The sequence below is a fragment of the Engraulis encrasicolus genome, chromosome 17 (genome assembly GCF_034702125.1).
Source record: "Engraulis encrasicolus isolate BLACKSEA-1 chromosome 17, IST_EnEncr_1.0, whole genome shotgun sequence".
Taxonomy (NCBI): domain Eukaryota; kingdom Metazoa; phylum Chordata; class Actinopteri; order Clupeiformes; family Engraulidae; genus Engraulis; species Engraulis encrasicolus.
The window spans coordinates 29,829,174-29,847,157 of record NC_085873.1 but is presented as its reverse complement, the minus strand read 5'-3'; the positions used below and the strand labels follow the sequence as shown (position 1 = coordinate 29,847,157).

Below are 17,984 nucleotides of genomic sequence, written 5' to 3'. Positions count from 1 at the left end.
CTCATTCTAATTCCCTCCTGTGTCCAGAAGGCGACAGAGTGAATAGACTAGGGCTATTCAAATGGCGGCCCTGGGGCCAGATGCGGCCCTTGGACAGCAAGGTTCTGGCCCCCCACAATCCCCTTCAAATACAGAATCGTTTTCTTGGAATTTAGAGATAAAAGTATGGGTTCCGTTATCATGCTGAAACGGGACAAGGGACGTTAAAATGCAGGAAATTACATCTAAGAAATGCACAATTTCCTGGGGGAGGACCCCCTGACCCTCCACTTCAATGAGGTCTCCCATATTTTTTTCATTGACAGTCGGCAACCATAATACATGCGTATAGTTCGGCCCCTTTACTGGGAAGAATTTGAAAAATTAGCCCTCGTTGAAATACAATTGAATATCCCTGGCATAGACGGACGCATCTTTGTTCGCCTGTCAGACTTGTTAGATGAGGAACCCACAAACTTTGAGTGCCTCCCCGACTTTTCACCTGAAGAGAGGATGTGTGAATTGACATGAAACGAGCCCAGAGTCAAATCCCTTGTACACGTCAGGGTAGTCTTGGCCAATAGAAATGACTCTGATGGAGAAAAAAAAAACTCTGTGTGGTCTGAGAAATACAATCCTGAACGACAAGGGTGCAGAGAGAGAGAGAGAGAGAGAGAGAGAGAGAGAGAGAGAGAGAGAGAGAGAGAGAGAGAGAGAGAGAGAGAGAGAGAGAGAGAGAGAGAGAGAGAGCCCTTCCACAGTTCATCGTGTGCCCACCAGCAAGGTGACATGACAGATGGCTAAACAGTACAACGGCGCAGTATCAGTTAGTTCCTATTACCTTGTACATGCTGTAGCACTGCTGTAACACTGCCCCATACACAGAGTCCTGCACACAGAAGGAGAAGATCATTACAAGGAGGGCAACACAAGTGCACGATGGCCTAGTTGCTGAGAGAGAAGAAAAAACATCAACAAATGCCTCCCTTCCTCTTGGCCACGACACAGCTCAATCGAAGAGCAAAAAGTGGCGGTCGAGTCGTGCTGTGTCGAGCTGTGGGCCAACCAGAAAACCGGCATTGGAAAAGAGGCAAACGAGGATAAGGGCGAGGCGATCGTTTTCTAACTTACTAGGATCTCCTCTTCCTGATACTCGACAGTGGGCGGCTTGCCATCTTTGTTGGGTTTCTCGATCATAGGGTTTCGCACCACCTTTAGTGAGAGAAAGCAACCACAGCATTGGAGATTTGCAAACTGGTGCAAACGTGCAGTAAACCTACCCACCAGTGCATTCTTTGGTGCTTAGATTTAATTTCTAATCTCATAAATTTAAAACCATAATGACTGAATAAAGTCGGGTAAATAAGCTGAAAAGCATCTGATAAGTCTATAGCCATGTAACTCATCTAAATATGCCTACAACCATATAACTCTACAGACAGCAGGCGTTGAAAGAGCAGGGGCAATGAAAGCGGCAAACGATTCAACCTGAAGAGCTCGATCACGGAGAGCAACCAATCGAAGCTTCTGTCTAGAATGTAAACATTCTTTTGGCTGCCGCCAAGCTCATTACATATTTTTCGCTGAAGGTCAACTTCTCTTTTAACTCTTTTGACGCCCTCAGTGCTAGAAACGCTTTTGCAGCTTCTGCCGCTTGCTCTTCCATACAAAGTTAATTACTTACGTGCCTTCAACGCCTGCTATCTGTCCCTATAGTAAGACTACCATTATGAATCCATTTTAGCTTGTGATAGTTATGGCACAGAGTATATGTACATGGAATTGTAGGGATACTTTATGCAATAACCATCCCAAACCAAAATTCAATGTTAAGCAGCTCAGCTAAATTGTTCATATTAACAAAAACAGGCAGCCTACCATGACCATCCAAAAATGCTCCTCGGGTTCATAGAAAAATTGTCTGTTTTTCTGCGTGTGAAGAGACTTTGCTGGCTTTGTTGGGCAGAACGTTCTGGAGGACAAAAAAAACATGCGTATGACTCTCACTTCGTGCATAAAAAGCATGACTTGGATATTTTGTAGTGATATGAGATTCAGCCATATAGAGGGTAGAAATGTCATAATTACCTTGTGAATTGCACAATGGCTTCGCAGAGTCCAACGCTACGGATCTTCTCATTTTTATCTAATTCACTCGGGTGGTAGAAGAGAATTTTCTTCTCCTCCTATCAAGAAAAAAAAAGTACAAAAACAATTCAGTAGAAGAAACCAAATCAACCTGGCAAGAAATAACCAAAGTGAGGGCAGGAAAAAAAACTTAAAATGGACAAAAACAGGGAGAGTGATGCAAACTTGTGATAGCACACAATAGTAACTGTTAAACATTTGCATTTGCCTAACTGCACTATATTTTGCTCGGTTTCTGTGCTGCTTCATGCAACTCAACATACCATGGATACCAGGATAAGCCATGCAAACAACATAACACAATTGAAACCCGGCGGGGTAGGACACAAGGGGAAAGCCTACTGGGGCTGGATCTACTATGCAGCTCAGGTACTAAATTGGCCCCATGGTTGAGTCGAGTTGAGTCGGCCACCCTAACCACCCAACCGCTTATCTGCTGATGGTGCACACCGGGGAGTGTATCCTCAGCTTAGGTGGTGATCTCATGTCAACAAACCCATAGCCACAGGAACTCTAGTCAATTATCATCCTCTCATCTCTATGGAGTTTAGTAGTAGATAGGGGTGTAAATCACAGCCTCCATGACGATGCGATTCAATATCGACATCTTATTATTCAATGCGATGCGATTCGATTTCTTTCAACAAGTAAGAATGCCCCACGATACGATACAATACATTTCAATTCGACTTTTTTCCAATTACTTTTCCACTTCTATTATGCAATGGAGCTAGGGCATTGGGCAGGGGCCATCGATTATTTTCGATACTTAAGAATGCCCCTCGACACGATGCGATTCGATTTAATCTTCAGATTATATTGCGATATATCGATACATTTCGATTACTATTTACACCCCTAGTAGTAGACGTCTTCTTACTCCACCACATGTTATTAATCATTTACTCTTAGTCCCTTAGCCCTGAGGGATGATGATCAACAGTTCAGTAAAAGCCCCCCACCCACCACCCGCCTTCACTGCTCATTTCACTTCAAACCCAGGACTTGCCACTTTCTCTAAAGTTTTTATTAAAGTCCTCCACAGTGCTGTCAGAGCCGATGTGCAGAGGGCAGTTTTGTTACTTTATATTATCACATTCTTTCAGATAAATCTTTTTATTTAACTTATATTTATTATATATATTTTGAGATACATGTCATAATAATAAGTGATTTAATAACAACAATGCAATGCCTTTTTACTTTGTAGGGCAGCATGGATGAAGTGGACAAGAGCACTGGTTATTCCTCCACCTTTGTCTTTGCCCTTCTGTCCTTCAGTTCTTGTCCTCCTCGTGCAAAATGTCCTGTGACACTTCGATCTCAGGACCCCATTATAGGTTTAGAACTTATTGTTCTCATGTCACAAAATACATAATAAAACTAAATGCATGACCTTAGAGTGTGAATACATGTCTGTGAAAACTTCAGTCAATAGGGAAAAAAGACGCTATTGCATACTCAAAAATGAGGTAAAGCGAAATTACAGAAATTGCAGTCAGTTCATTTTATGATAACCTATGCCACTGTTTGGCAAAAAACAATTGGAAGGTAAATAAATACTATGTTTGTTCCAGATTGACATTCAGACCTGCACACAGCAATTCCTAAGCTGTGTCAAACAAGTGAAGAGCGAAGATTGCAAATTCACAGCGAGCAGTTTTGTTTGCTTTGTTCATTTGTTGATCAAAGTTTGCAAAGTGCCTGCTTGCATGAACATACTGTTCTACAAATTGGCCAATGTCAGGACGTAGATTAGCTCAAACTAATTCAATTATAGTGCTGGCTTTGGCCTCAAACAGCTAAGGCACTGTACTGTTACGCCGGGAACCCGGGTTCGATTCCAGCCTTGTGTCATTTCTCAACCTTAACCCATCACTCTCTCTCCCAACCACTTCCTGTTCACCTCTTCAGCTGTCCTGTCATAATAAAGGCAAAACACCCAAACAATAGTGCTGATTTGAACTGGTGGAGGGCTACACTCGATGAGTGCTGAGCTGTTGCTGTTGTTAGGTTCCAATGAATGAATTGGTTTGTTTATATAGAAACCTCAAGACAGTCTTGTGTTGAGGTGACAGAAAGAAAAGTAGCACAAACCTCTCCCTCACGAGGCCCAAACTTCGGGTTATAAATGAAGAAATTTAATAAGGACGGGGTGTACTGTTTCTCTTGCATTCCAGAAGCCATTCTTGGACTGAAAAAAAAACAAACAAACACACACACACACACACACACACACACACACACACACACACACACACACACACACACACACACACACACACCAAAATGAGGCCATGAACTTTTAGGTAGTGTTATAAATACAAATGACTTAAAACTCCTAGTAACACTGACGGGGCAGTGGGGTATTCCAAGAACCTGGTTCAGCAGTAAGCCAGGTTAAGTTAACCTTACGGTGGAGGTAAATCACCAAATAGAAGACCCTGGAGTACTTGTTTTCTTGACTAAATGACACCTGTGAAGTATCTATTAGCAGGTTAACAACCACTTAGCTTAGCCAGGTTCATCACTTTATCATGTTATTGGAATACCCCCCAGGACATTAATGGTTAGCAGGTCTGTCTACCTGATCATCAGCATGAGGGGTCTTTAGTTCTGAAGGTCTTCCTCTTTCCCAGGAGCTTGGTAAACATGCCTAGAACCTGAGAATAAGCCCGTATACGTAAAATGTCAGCCAGAGATTTGTCAGGACCACTTCCAACAACGTCTGTTGCGACATTAATAATTTTAATAAAATATGAACACATCGCATGCCTGTTGAAATTGGAAATTCAGTAAGAGTGGATATCAGGCTGTGTACAATTACCGTACTACCCTTGCTATGTTTAACAGAGAATGAGTAAAAACTATGTAATAAAAAACTGAACTGACGGCGGACTGCTCATAGCCAATTGCTTTCTACATACTACTACTATATTTAGTTAGTTAGCTCTTCCAACCTGCTTCTATTTGGGATACTCACTGGCCGTGTGTCAGGGATGAACAATGACATGTTACTGTTTAGTTGGCATTGTTTCAACCATAGATGTGTATAGAAGACTATACACATCTATGGTTTCAACTGCTTAGACAACCAAGGGTAACCAAAGCAAGTCTTCGTAAACTTCATACAACTTTGCTAGCTTGTGCACACTAGGTGCTAGTCAGCTAGGGAAACAGAACCAATTTATGTCAACAATAAAACAGATTGCCACATGACAACTCGGAACAAGACCAAAATATGTTTAGTACATAAACATTCGTTACCAAAGGATACGGCAAATATTTGAATAAGGGTAGTTCTAATCTAACGTTATCCAAACATTTAACTCACAGGATACGTTGCAGGATATGCAACACCAGTTAGCATATCTCTAAATGCGTTATATTTCGCTGGGTGTCGGCCCTCCTTTACATAAAATAACGTACCATTCACTGCATGTCAACAAGAAAGTCGGTCCGTGCTGTCAAATAATGCGTAAAAGAAGATAACTTTGTGGAAAGTCGAGATCAATTGCAAACATCCAACATACTTCCTGCTTTTTGACAGGCTACAGGCGTGCTACAGTTTTAATAATCCGGGTGTGTTGCGGGAAGTGTGAAAGGTTCCACGTCGTTTGTTCCTCGTAGTTTGTAGGCCAACCGTAAGCTTTTGGTTGGAGCAATATTTTTTAGATGGGTTTTTTGGTCAAATTTTGACAAACATTTTGACAAATACATGTCAGGCACATAGAGTCAACTTATGGTTGAAGATAGATAATAAAGATAATGAACAGGTCTTAAAATCAGTCCAAATATGCAGAGAAGGAGACAATTCACCATTCTTACAGAATGTCATAGGCCTAAATGATGCAGTGCAGTCATGGCTAATTATTTATTTAGATCAATTTTGCAACGTATTAATGCTATTTAAATCAGCAAACATTCGTGCCTTACCTGGGCATTTTGAAATGTCAGAATGCTATCCTATCCCGACTGCACAGTCTCAGCAACTGCACCTAGTTTCCATGGCTATTGCTGTTGTCGGTATCCAAACTTGAGGCATTCAGGGAATAACTGTGGTATTGAGCATGCATTTGTCTGAGGTACTGAGGTATGCAGCATAGGGTCATACATGAGTCATGGTGGATCGATGCTAAAAGGGGTGTGCAAAAGACATAAGTGTTCACGTTCCCATATAATGTAATGTAATGTAATGTAATGTAATGTAATGTAATGTAATATAATATAATATAATATAATATAATATAATGTAATGTAATGTAATGTAATGTAATGTAATTTAATATAATATAATATGATATAATATAGATATGTATAGCCTACAGTATATACACAAATATATTACAAAGAGCAAAAATAGTTGCGTAGAGGCCAATTTGGGTACCCTTTCCTTCGAATGATCATTCACCCAACACACACACACACACACACACACACACACACACACACACACACACACACACACACACACACACACACACACACACACACACCCCTCATTGGCCCTGCATTGTATGAGTCTTTTTTTTTCAGTCCGATGAGTCCACTAATGGAAACAAGAGCAGGGTCAGGGCAGGAGGTATGAAGAGGTCCCTCCCCGCCTGTAACCTTAACCTGTCCTTGTTGTCCCTCTCCTCTTTGTGTCCCCTTCTGTTTGCTTTTAAATTTTAACGTGCATATGCTGCGAGCATTTTCAAGACATGCTGTCTGTGTCAACAGACTCCACCTCTGAATAATTCAATTCAAATTCTTGCTGTGGCTCAGTGGGCTAGGGCCATTAATGCAAAGGCAAGTTATGTCTGCAGCCTATAGGCGGCCCCCACTTGCCAGGGGGCCCGCCGGATTGACCAAAGGGGGGTGGGGGAAGTGGAGGGCAGGATTTTGACAAGAGCAGTATTGAAAAAATTGTCTGCAAATATTTTACTCTTAATTCCTATCTTGGAATTATTACGCTGGCTATATCATTTTGTCACAAAATTTACCTTCTGTTAGGGCCTCCAGAAACCTGTAGCCTAGGGGCCCTATAGCCCATCTTAATCTGACCCGGACACCAGGGTCCTGGGTTCAAATCTGACTAGAGGTAATTTCCTGATCCTTCTGCTGCCTCTCATTGTCCTATTAGAATAATAAAAGCCCCAAAAAATCTAAGACAGAAGAAAACAAAGCCTTCATAGGCATCACAAAGTCTTGGGCAGATGGTGGATAAATGCTGTCAGTTGATGTGAACCAGTGGTGTAGTCTACTTTTTTATGGTGGGTATACTGTATATTTGAGCATTTTCTGAAGTGGGTATACTGTATATATTTGTGCTATTCAAAACAATGGACCAATCAATTATAAGTGGGTATACTGAAATCCCTGAAATTTAGAAGTGGGTATACTCTGTATACCCGCGTTCTACGTAGACTACACCACTGATGTGAACGCAAGAATATGATATGTCACTCAGTTTGAGTCTTTTAGAGTCACATCACAAGACAATTCAGCAAGGCCACTTTAAACTGTCAGAGTATTCGTGTTTTATGATAGGGTCATGTATCCTTGCCTGAGTGAAATCCTGTCATAATACAAATGGGTGCTGCCGCCTCGGGCCCAAGGACAGAGGGGGCCCAGAATTGAGTCCTCATTACATTTTAGTTATTGGGTGGGGATCCTTTCAGATTACTTTGTCCTGGACCCAGCCACAGCTGTCAGCGGCCCTGCCCTTCTCTCAGACATTAGATAATACAACCATTGAAGGATTTTTTTTTTTTTGCTTCTCCCTCGAATGATTTGAGTCACTGTTCCATGTTTCCTGTTTAGAACCCTCAGCATTCCAGAATGTGCTGGCTATCATCATGGACACTGGAAGTCAGATGTAATGTTATATGGTAGCCTACTGGTTGGCCAGAGTCAGCCAAAGTTAAAGCCACGCTTGTTTGTATTTTTTTGTTCTTTCGAGGACTCGACACAGAGATCCCTTTTCCCCACAGCATGACATGATGACATTTATAGAGTGACTTTTACTAAACCCACAGTGATGGCATTAGATGGCATCCAATTTCACCCACCAGAAGTCATTCTAGTTATGTACCGTATATGTATGAATAAATGCCCAGAGGGTGCAATACGATGCATGCTGGTGAATCTTATTTTAAGCATTAAAGGATACAGTATTCTCCGATATACTATACTGCATGTGCAGTGGATTACCCTTGAAATATATGAGGATGAGTCCTAGAAAGAATGGGATTATGCTTTACCATTTTCACAGTACAAGTTCAGATCATATGGCCCCAGCATGGGGTTTTGCTTTTGGAGCAAGTGTAGTAGTGTTAGGCCACGAGCCGAGGATAGAAAGCTGATCTGTTAATAAATTGCACAGATGTTGCCTTTGCGTGCTAAAAAAGACAGAGCCCGCTGGTACCGTATAAACACAAATGCATGCTATAACGCGGTAGAAGGGGATTTTCAGAAAATCCAGGACACAGGAGTCGAGTCACAGTAACAGTGTGCTTTTATTCAGGTTTTTTCTGAGCCTGCTGGCCAGCCTTCACGGGGACAGTGTGCTTGGTGGGTGGGTGGGGTGCGGGTGTGTGGGTTGGGGTGAGGTGAGGGTTAGTGAACAAGGACACATCTACAAAAATCTCCTAATGTGTATTCAAAAGGCAAATAAAAATGGCTGAGTCTGTGCAGGGGGTTTTGAAAAAAAAAAAAAAGGGAAAAAAAAAACTGGTCACTGCTGGTACAAAGTAGCAGGAGGAGAGGACAGGAGCTGAGCAGGAGAGCTGACGGGCTGAACTGAGACTGTGTGTGTGTGAGTGTGTGTGTGTGTGTGTGTGTGTGTGTGTGTGTGTGTGTGTGTGTGTGTGTGTGTGTGTGTGTGTGTGTGTGTGTGTGTGTGTGTGTGTGTGTGTGTGTGTATGTGGAGGCTGGATACGGGATGATGGAGAGATGACTTGGAAGGGGAGCCGCTCCCTCAGGACAGGACCATGGCTTGGAACTCTGAGAGGAGGAGAGAGGAGGGGGGGGGGGGTGATGGAGAGAGGGAGACAGGAGGCAGAAAGAGAGAGAGAAGAGGCGGTGATGTTGGGAGAAGGAGAGAGTGAGAGTTTGGATGTGTGGGTGTGTGTTTGAGAGATAGAGGGAGAAAGAGAGAGGAGGGGGGAGGGTGATGGAGAGAGACAGGAGGCAGAGAGAGAGAGAGAGAGAGAGAGAGAGAGAGAGAGAGAGAGAGAGAGAGAGAGAGAGAGAGAGAGAGAGAGAGAGAGAGAGAGAGAGAGAGAAGAGGCGGTGATGGGGGAGAGAGAGTGGGGGGGTGAGAAGAAGGAGGAGAGAGTGAGAGTTTGGATGTGTGGGTGTGTGTTTGAGAGATAGAGGGGGCAAGAGGGGGTGATGAGAGAGAGGGAGCGATAAATAGAGTGAAAGAAAGGAGGGAGGAAAGAAAGGCATCATTAGCGTCTTTGACATTTCTGATTGCAGAAGCATTGTGTTCAGTCACGTTTAAAGCAGCAGACACATTCTCTCTCCTTCTGTCTCTGTCCTACATGCTCACTTGAACATAACTCTCTCTCTCTCTCTCTCTCTCTCTCTCTCTCTCTCTCTCTCTCTCTCCCTCACACACACACACACACACACACACACACACACACACACACACACACACACACACACACACACACACACACACACACACACACACACACACACACACACACACACACACACACAAAGTGAATGTATTTCTCTCTATTTACCCCCCGTTGACACTGGCTCTATCAAAAAAAGAGCTACATCATTGCTTGTCATTCCCAAGAGTGCAGTAGAAAATGTTGAAATGGCAATTTTACATGATTGCTCTGCAGTACAGAAGTGCATGCATGGGTGCAAATGCTGGACGCTTGACGGCCCCGTGCTGTGACGTCATAATCTGTTTTTAACAAAGTTGTAATGCCATTCTCTTTCCCCTAGGTCAGCGGATCCCAAACTTTTTTCCTTGCGCACCCCCTTGAACATTTCAATGTGGTTCGCTGCGTACCCCCTAAACGAATGTTTTGGTGTGCTAATGGCCACTCAAGTATGGATTCACTGCACAAATTACTGCACATTATGCAGAGTCATTTGGGGAATCTTCATTTCTAATTGACCTGATGTTTCCTCCAGCATACAATTCACCATACAATTCGAAAATACATAATTTTCATACACATAATTTTCTGTATGAAAACACACACATCCGCGATAGCTCAATTCAGCTCGTGCATGCACCCCAGTTTGGGAAACCCTGCCCTAGGTCATGTTATCCAAAGAGTTAGCGCTTGAAGATAATTCACTGCTTAATCTTCACAGCTAAAGTCCTTATCTTGCCTATTAAATAATAGAAAGACTTCATATTACATGTACAAATATTATGTTACACGTTACAATTTTACATGTTTGTTCTACAGAAGTGCATGCATGGGACTATGGGTGCAAATGCTGAGCTTGACAACCCCTTGCTGTGATGTCCTCATGATTGTAACTTTTTAAAGTCTCAGGACCGTTTTACTTTGGGGCCCTGGCCAAAGAGGGACTTTGGGCTTTAACCCGTTACCCCTTTTTTAACAAAAGCCCCCTTGACCTCATCAGAAACCTTCCAACCCCCCTTAGCAGTGGTGTAGTCTACTTTTTTTATGGTGGGTATACTATATGTTTGAGGATTTTTTGAAGTGGGTACTGTATATAGTTGTGCCATTCAAAATAATGGATCAATCAATTTTAAGTGGGTATACTGAAATCCCTGAAATTTAGAAGTGGGTATACTCCGTATACCCGCGTTGTATGTAGACTACACCACTGCCCCTTAGTATTACAAAAATGAATTAATCAACATTCCCCAATGGCAGCTGTAATAGTTGTAATAGTAACTGTAATGCTACTTTGGAAACGCAGTATACACGTTTTTACATTATAATGCACAGAAATGTACACTCTCCACACTGCATGTGGATTATTTGCTGTATATTGTAATGCATGGATTGCAACAGAGAAGAGGAGTAGCTGCGTGACAGTGTACAATCCCAGAGCTGTCAAAATTGAGCTCTCTATGAAATGCGTACGTACATCCCTTACTAAATTTCACTGGTGTGCAGTCTGTTCTCAAAGATTAGCGACCATATTAACAAACACTTAACGTCGTCGTGTTAAAATGTTTATTTTTTTAAGGCGGCTATCCCTCCCAGCACTGTTTGATATCAGCGCATTAAGGACGTTCAATTTGAATAATATATTTTTTTTACGGTCATCTCCTTTGCTTAATCCCTTTATGTAACTGTTAGGGCTTGAGGATATTCAAGCTTGTGCTGAAAACTATTTCATAGCCATGGGGTGTAGAGGTTGCATGTCACTCGCCATATTTTCCTGTCCTAGTAAACCTCCCATTTAGAGTAGTAATAGTAGTAGGAGAAATACAGGCTGCCTAAGTGTGTATGTGCGTGTGTGTAGTAGTATGTTTATGGTTCATGCAGACTATTTGTTGCCTTTGTAACATCTGCAGATTTTTTTCCCCTCCTTTTTTCAATCTGATTAACCACTGCCTCAAGAAAGGATTGGAGAGAGAGAGAGAGAGAGAGAGAGAGAGAGAGAGAGAGAGAGAGAGAGAGAGAGAGAGAGAGAGAGAGAGAGATGGCACAAGATGAGAGGATCATGGCTGAGCTGATCCTAATCATATCTTCTCCGCACTTTGGCATTCGAGTATACAGTATAGCTTGCACGCATGGTCCCTATCAAAACCTCTAAGATCAAAACGTTAGTTATGAGTTACTGAATACTTCAAAAAAAGTTATTGACTACTTCAGTAAAATATGTACTGTAGTCTGCGTTTCATAGTATCTGTCATATGATGAAGACTATTGGTTTAAAAAGCATACATTATTAGATGATATTCTATTCATTTTGGTGTGTTTTTTTCCTGCCTTTTCCGGATTTGGCCTACAGCAAGTAATGCAGTGTTTGAAGCCAATGCCAGTATAGCTTGCGCGACTCGTGATCAAAACCTCTGAGAGGGTTACTGAAAATTACTGAATAACTGGTATAGTAGGTAGGTAGTCTGTTTTGCAATGGCCTGTCAAGTCAAGTCTGCATTTTGATAAAAAGCAATAGGCATTATTGGGCAAGTTTGCTTCCAGGCTACAGGCTACAGGCAAGTAGGCCTACAGTGTATGAACTCAATGACAGTAGGATACAGTATAAAAGAAGATGGCTCACCATCCACAGTTTCGACAGTTTAGTTGTAAGCAGAGGTGTATAAAGTAAGAAGTACTACCGTGTATCTACCTCTAGGTAGGAATAACTTGTACTTCTAGTAGTACTACATTTCTGGTCGTGAACAGCTGGATTTCTTTTTGGGCCTGGAGAGATGTTTCGTTCCTCATCTGAGGAAGTTCATCAGTTGTCTGGTTGATGTAACATCCCTCGTTTATTGCCATGTACTCTAATTTCCCTGCATTTTACCTCCTTGTATCTGTGCAAGGAGGAATCCTCGGTAACGCTTTAGAATAAGGTTCTTCTAATAAGCATTTATAGTCACTAGTAAGCAGGTAGTAATACCTTTACAAGTGCACAATAACATGCTTATTAACTTTGTTAACATGCTTATTAACGTTGTTAACCTCTGATGAGTAACTTTATTTGAGTAAAAGCATGAAAATCGGTACACATGGCAGCCATCTTGAAAATGTAGGCTTTTTTGCGACGCCTCCATATCTAGTATTAGTCAGCATATCAAGATGGATATGTGTGCCGATGTAAATAATAAGACAAAAAAAACAAACCACTATAAATACAGAATAAGCAGCTTATAAGATGCTAACAAAGTTAATAAGCATGTTATTGGGCTCTTGTAAGGGTATTACTACCTGCTTACTCGTGACTATAAACGCTTATTAGAAGAACCTTATTCTAAAGCGTTACCGAATCCTCAATTGAGGCCAGAGACACACTTCAGGCCTCATGAAGAAGTCCAGTCTCAGGGGGCGCTGTGGCGCAGCGCACTAAGCCCCCCACATTTGGGCTTCGCATGCCCACGGCTCGAGTCCGGTCGGGGTCATTTCCCGATGCCACCCCATCTCTCTGTCCCACTTCCTGTCACCATCTCAGACTGTCCTGTCAAATAAAGGCATTAAGGCCCCTAAAAATATATATTAAAAAAAAGAAGAAGTCCAGTCTCTTAGAACAACTGTACTCTTTGCATGACATGACCTGGATGATAAATGTGAATCTTTACAGACATGGCTCACCTTCTACTCCGATATTGCCATCGCCATCACTATCAGCAGCTGAAACTAAGCTCTTAGTCTCTTTCTCGGTCAACTCCCGAGCAGTTGGAACAAATCGTTGCAGGAAAAACCTAATCGAGATAGGCAAAAAAAGACATAAGAAGAAATTATGCAATTAGAAGACATACAGTACATCAAACATGAGGTCTGTGTGAGTTTGGGGATAACTTTACATTACATTATTTGGCAGATGCTTTTATCCAAAGCGACTTACAATCGAGGACATAGTTATAGCATACAACACTTGCAGATACAAAGTGCACAGGAAATATACAGTAAGTGCAGATGCCAAATAGGGTTAGTGTTTTTTTATTATCAAAAATGTATTTCAAGTACATTATCACAGTGTTAAATAGAGTACACACACACACACACACACACACACACACACACACACACACACACACACACACACACACACACACACACACACACACACACACACGCTCATGCTCATGCACATGCATACTCACATTCACAACATGCCTTATCTGTACACAAAAAGCGCCATGACAGAACCATGTGGGGAAACTGGTGCTAGAAGAAATTAAATGTAGGCCTATGTGGTTTGTAATCAGGGGGTGTTGAAATAGGGTGGTTAAGTGGGTTTTTGAGCATTCTATAAAAAGAATGCGTTCTATAACAATGCAAGATTCTACAATTCCATATTTTATTGAATGACGCCCAGAATTCTATAGAACTTTCACTGCCCGAACATTCCAGTCACACCGGTGTGACGGTACACTCTTAAAGGTTAAGTGGGACTGAGTCACCAGGGCCTCAACATGTCAGGAATTGTAGCAGGGCATAATAGGGCTCAGAATTTGGTGTTACGTCCCAGGGCCGTATGAAGACACTGTGGTGCCCCCAGGCACTACACCTCACAGATGGCCCCGTTATGAACAAAATGAATAAAGCTTGTCTTCTAACTGGCTGTAAATGGTTGTAAATGGTTGGTGCCCCTGGGCACTGTGCCACTGGCCTTTATGGATAATCCGGTCCTGGTTACGCCCCGGCTGGATGTAATTGCCATAGTTTATTCCACTGCTGATGATTCTAAAATTTCAGTTCATATTGAGTATAGTATAGCAAAAAGCATTCTGTTCTAAAATTTCAGTTCATATTGAGTATAGCATAGCAGAAAGCATTCTGTTCTACTTCATTGCATTCTATTCTATATTCTTGTGCATGTTGGGACAGATACATCCAAAGCTGAAGTAACATTTCCAGACGTCTCTCAGTACATTAATCAAAAGCTACTTCAAAGACGATGCTGCCATCTTTTCACATGTTTTCCAGAAGGCATTTTTTTCCACTGTCAGCTGACCCCACAATGCGATCCCCCAAAGTTTTAAAGCCACACAAGCACAACGATGTCTCTCGTCCCCGTATCTGTCCCTGTCCCCGTCACTAAAGAAGGCTTACTCAAATTCCCCACAGTCCTCTCCAGTTCTGTGTTCTGGGCGTGCAATTAGCTCGCATAATCCTGTTTAATTCTAGATTAGGAGAAAATATGGGGTTGTGGAATGGCCTGAATGACACACACCTCTTGCATAAATGACGAAGATGCGACATCTGATCCAGCGCAGGCTTTTTCTTTATTTATTTAGTCTTTCCCTTTCGCTCTCAACGGATTTAAAAAAGGCTATTCACCTTACATGATCCTAAGGCTTGTTTTTTTTCTGCATGAAAAGTCACTTCGCTGCAGACGAACCAATTAAGAGCAATGTGGCTACATAGTAAAAATCAGTGTTAATTCCACACAAGTTAACATCTTCAACAGTGTATTTGGGTCCAGAGTGCTCTCTCTGGGTGTTGAATTAACACTGCACTTTTTATTGTGTAGCCTACTGCATGTTCCCCTTTACAGTTGAAAACACAACTGTATATTAACAGACATTCACAAGACAGCACACAATGACACTTATTTCCCAAATGTTAATGCAGTGACATTTCAATTGAGCCCTAGGTTCTTATGTTATGTCAAAAAAAAAGATTCCAGTGGAATCAGTTTGTGCCACATTGTTATGTGAAGCTTGCAAGATTACTTGCAAGGCTTGCAAGACTTACAAACCAAATCATCCATATAATGAAATGAGATTAAATGAAATACAGTGTTTCCCACAGACCCAGTCTGTGGTGCTACAGGCAAAACACACAGGGCCAGTGGCAAGCGCCAACGTCATTTTGGGGGTATTGGCATATACCGTATGTGTGGCTGTTGATCAATTTGTGGTACTTGCTCGATTTAAAAAAAAAATGTGGTGCTGCACCACAGAATAGTCTATACACGAGAAACAATGAAATTAGATTTTCAAATGGTCCTACTTCAGCTCTGCTTCCTCAATGAATCCACTGTCATCGTCATCCAGGAGGCGGAAGACATCCTTGACCTCCTGGGGGGTCTTTGAGCTCAGGCCACATAACTGGAAGAACTTTTTGTAACAGAAGGTGTCTGGATCTGCAGAAGAGGTATACAAACAGAAAAGGCATACACATACAGGGACATAATGATAACCGCAGATACAACAATCCCTCTTTCTGTTTTGCAGGTACAGAGCTAGTAGCCAACCCACATGGCTACATTGCGCTATTTCTCTTTGTGGGAAGGGGAATATGGTCTATCTATACACCGACGTTTGAAAGTGTCACACCTTTGTACAATTCAGAAATCTCCAGACTGGCCACTGTCCACCAGTCTATTATAAATAGGTAAACCGTGCCTCATTTGTCTTATTGCTGTTGCCCTTTACTAATAGCCTAGTCGTGGGCCTATATCTGATGATGCCCCAAACCCACTGTCCAGGTTAAGCGAAAAGAAGCGCATACCTTGGCAGTCCTTGATCGCTTTGTCGATGGCCTCAGCGGAAAGGATGGAGGTGAGTGACATATTAATCCTGTCGGAAGAACATAGTGGTAAATAATTTACTTGTCTACCACGATACATGTTGAAAGCATTCTGCAATTAGACGAGTTGAAAGCATCCCCCCTCTAATGAACAAACCGCTTTCACTTCTTCGGAGAAAGAAAAATACAAATTGCACTTAATTCGCGAGTCAGCCGCGCGGATCGGTTAATTGGCCCTCTGTAATTAGGCTACTGCTTTTTTCCTGCCCATGCGATAATGAATCTCCCTGGGACTAGACTTTAGTTTCACGATAATTAGATTACAGACGAACCAGGTAATTGATAAGGAGTTGAATGCGAACTTTCTGATGCTATCGCAAAGCAGTTAGACTACATTTACGCACCAACAAAGGGAGAAAATAAGTCATGCAATCCACATCAAGGTAAACTACTGTCCACCGAGTTTAAACATTGGCGATATGATCACATGCTATGTTAACCGTCTCTGGTCCTGACGAAAGTGATGATTCTTTTACGCATATGGATACATTGGCGCTCCATCGTCTCCATTCTGCGCCCCTATTCGGAACGATCCGCATCCTATGCATGCGGTAATTTCTCCACAGAAAATGAGCTTTGTGTAAAGTGTATCGCCTGATTCAAACAGTTTTATCCCACGGTGTCAGTCAGGTGCAGGTGCAATATTTTGCCTCATTTCATGTTACGCACGACTTCTTTTACGCGGAGAGCCTGCAGCATCACAAAAAAACAAAACAAATACAATTGTTTGTGCTGATAAATGAACTTAAACTAATAAACTTTCGACGAGATGGAAATGCTACACTTTCGCCTCCGTCCTGGGCTACATCATCATCACACACCTGTGTTGGCCACGTACGAAGTCCTTGCACCTACATCCAAAAGGTTGCCTGCTGCATGGGCTTCAAGCTACGCGTCCCAAAACCATAGTCACGCACCCCCAAGACAGCCAGGTCCACTTACCGTTGTTAGGTTTTCCGCTTTTCCCGTGATCCAAAGATAAGGCGTTGTGGTGACTGCAGTCAGCCGACGCGGACTTATATAGGGTCCTATTGCCACGCACAATGACTGATGCTTGAGTTACCTGCTGTCCGTATATCAAATTCGTATGGTCAGGGCCCTCTCCAGTTTCTTAGCTAACTAATTAACCTTTACTATTTATATCCGCTTGCGGGTGCGCTTAGATAGGCTGTGGATACCTGGACATGGACATCCCCCTCATAGTCACCAGAGGCAAATTAAGATGCGCGCATTGCATTCGTCCCCTCCCTCTACTCTGCCTCTGCCTCTGCCTAAGCATCTCTCTCTCTCTCTCTCTCTTTCTCTCTCTCTCTCTCTCTCTCTCTCTCTCTCTCTCTCTCTCTCCTCTCTCTCTCTCTCTCTCTCTCTCTCTCTCTCTCACACACACACACACACACACACACACACACACACACACACACACACACACACACACACACACACACACACACACACACACACCAATTGGCTAAAACATGATGTCTGTAATGCACATTACAATTTCATATGAAGGTTGGTCTATGTGTGACATAACATTTTTTTAAATCAACCTTGGTTAGAAACATTGGTAAAGTGACTTTATAAAATCCCTGAATATTCGTTTCACTCGCTCTAGGTAAAACATCACACCAGATGGTACTGGTCTAATCCTGT

At 42.3% G+C, this 17,984-nt stretch overlaps 2 protein-coding genes across 2 annotated transcripts in view; both read right to left on the bottom strand.

Annotated features, from left to right (window-relative positions):
- The window catches only part of ccz1 (CCZ1 homolog, vacuolar protein trafficking and biogenesis associated), a 34,788-nt gene extending 29,081 nt beyond the window's left edge, over positions 1–5,707 (bottom strand). The window contains exons 1-7 of the mRNA XM_063220593.1: positions 5,557–5,707; positions 4,715–4,790; positions 4,225–4,321; positions 2,068–2,165; positions 1,858–1,951; positions 1,111–1,191; positions 821–868 (exon numbers count right to left, since the gene is read on the bottom strand). Coding sequence (XP_063076663.1) covers positions 821–868; positions 1,111–1,191; positions 1,858–1,951; positions 2,068–2,165; positions 4,225–4,321; positions 4,715–4,728 — 432 coding nt within the window. The 5' untranslated portion in view covers positions 4,729–4,790; positions 5,557–5,707. The remainder of the gene's footprint in view (positions 1–820; positions 869–1,110; positions 1,192–1,857; positions 1,952–2,067; positions 2,166–4,224; positions 4,322–4,714; positions 4,791–5,556) is intronic.
- A 3,333-nt stretch (positions 5,708–9,040) lies between these two features.
- Positions 9,041–17,478, bottom strand: pvalb9 (parvalbumin 9). Its single transcript, XM_063221290.1, has 5 exons — positions 17,274–17,478; positions 16,254–16,321; positions 15,753–15,885; positions 13,386–13,495; positions 9,041–9,114 (listed from the first exon to the last, which is right to left on the bottom strand). Exons 2-5 carry the CDS (start codon positions 16,312–16,314, stop codon positions 9,089–9,091), a joined length of 330 nt encoding a protein of 109 aa, XP_063077360.1. The 5' UTR covers positions 16,315–16,321; positions 17,274–17,478; the 3' UTR covers positions 9,041–9,088.
- Positions 17,479–17,984: the final 506 nt, after the last annotated feature.

Coding starts and splice junctions, on each gene's coding strand:
- pvalb9 (XM_063221290.1), bottom strand. CDS start 16,314: ATGTCACTCACCTCCATCCTTTCCGCTGAGGCCATCGACAAAGCGATC. Junction 15,886..16,253: donor AGCGATCAAGGACTGCCAAG/GTATGCGCTTCT, acceptor CCTCTTCTGCAG/ATCCAGACACCTTCTGTTAC. Junction 13,496..15,752: donor ATTGAGGAAGCAGAGCTGAA/GTAGGACCATTT, acceptor TATCTCGATTAG/GTTTTTCCTGCAACGATTTG.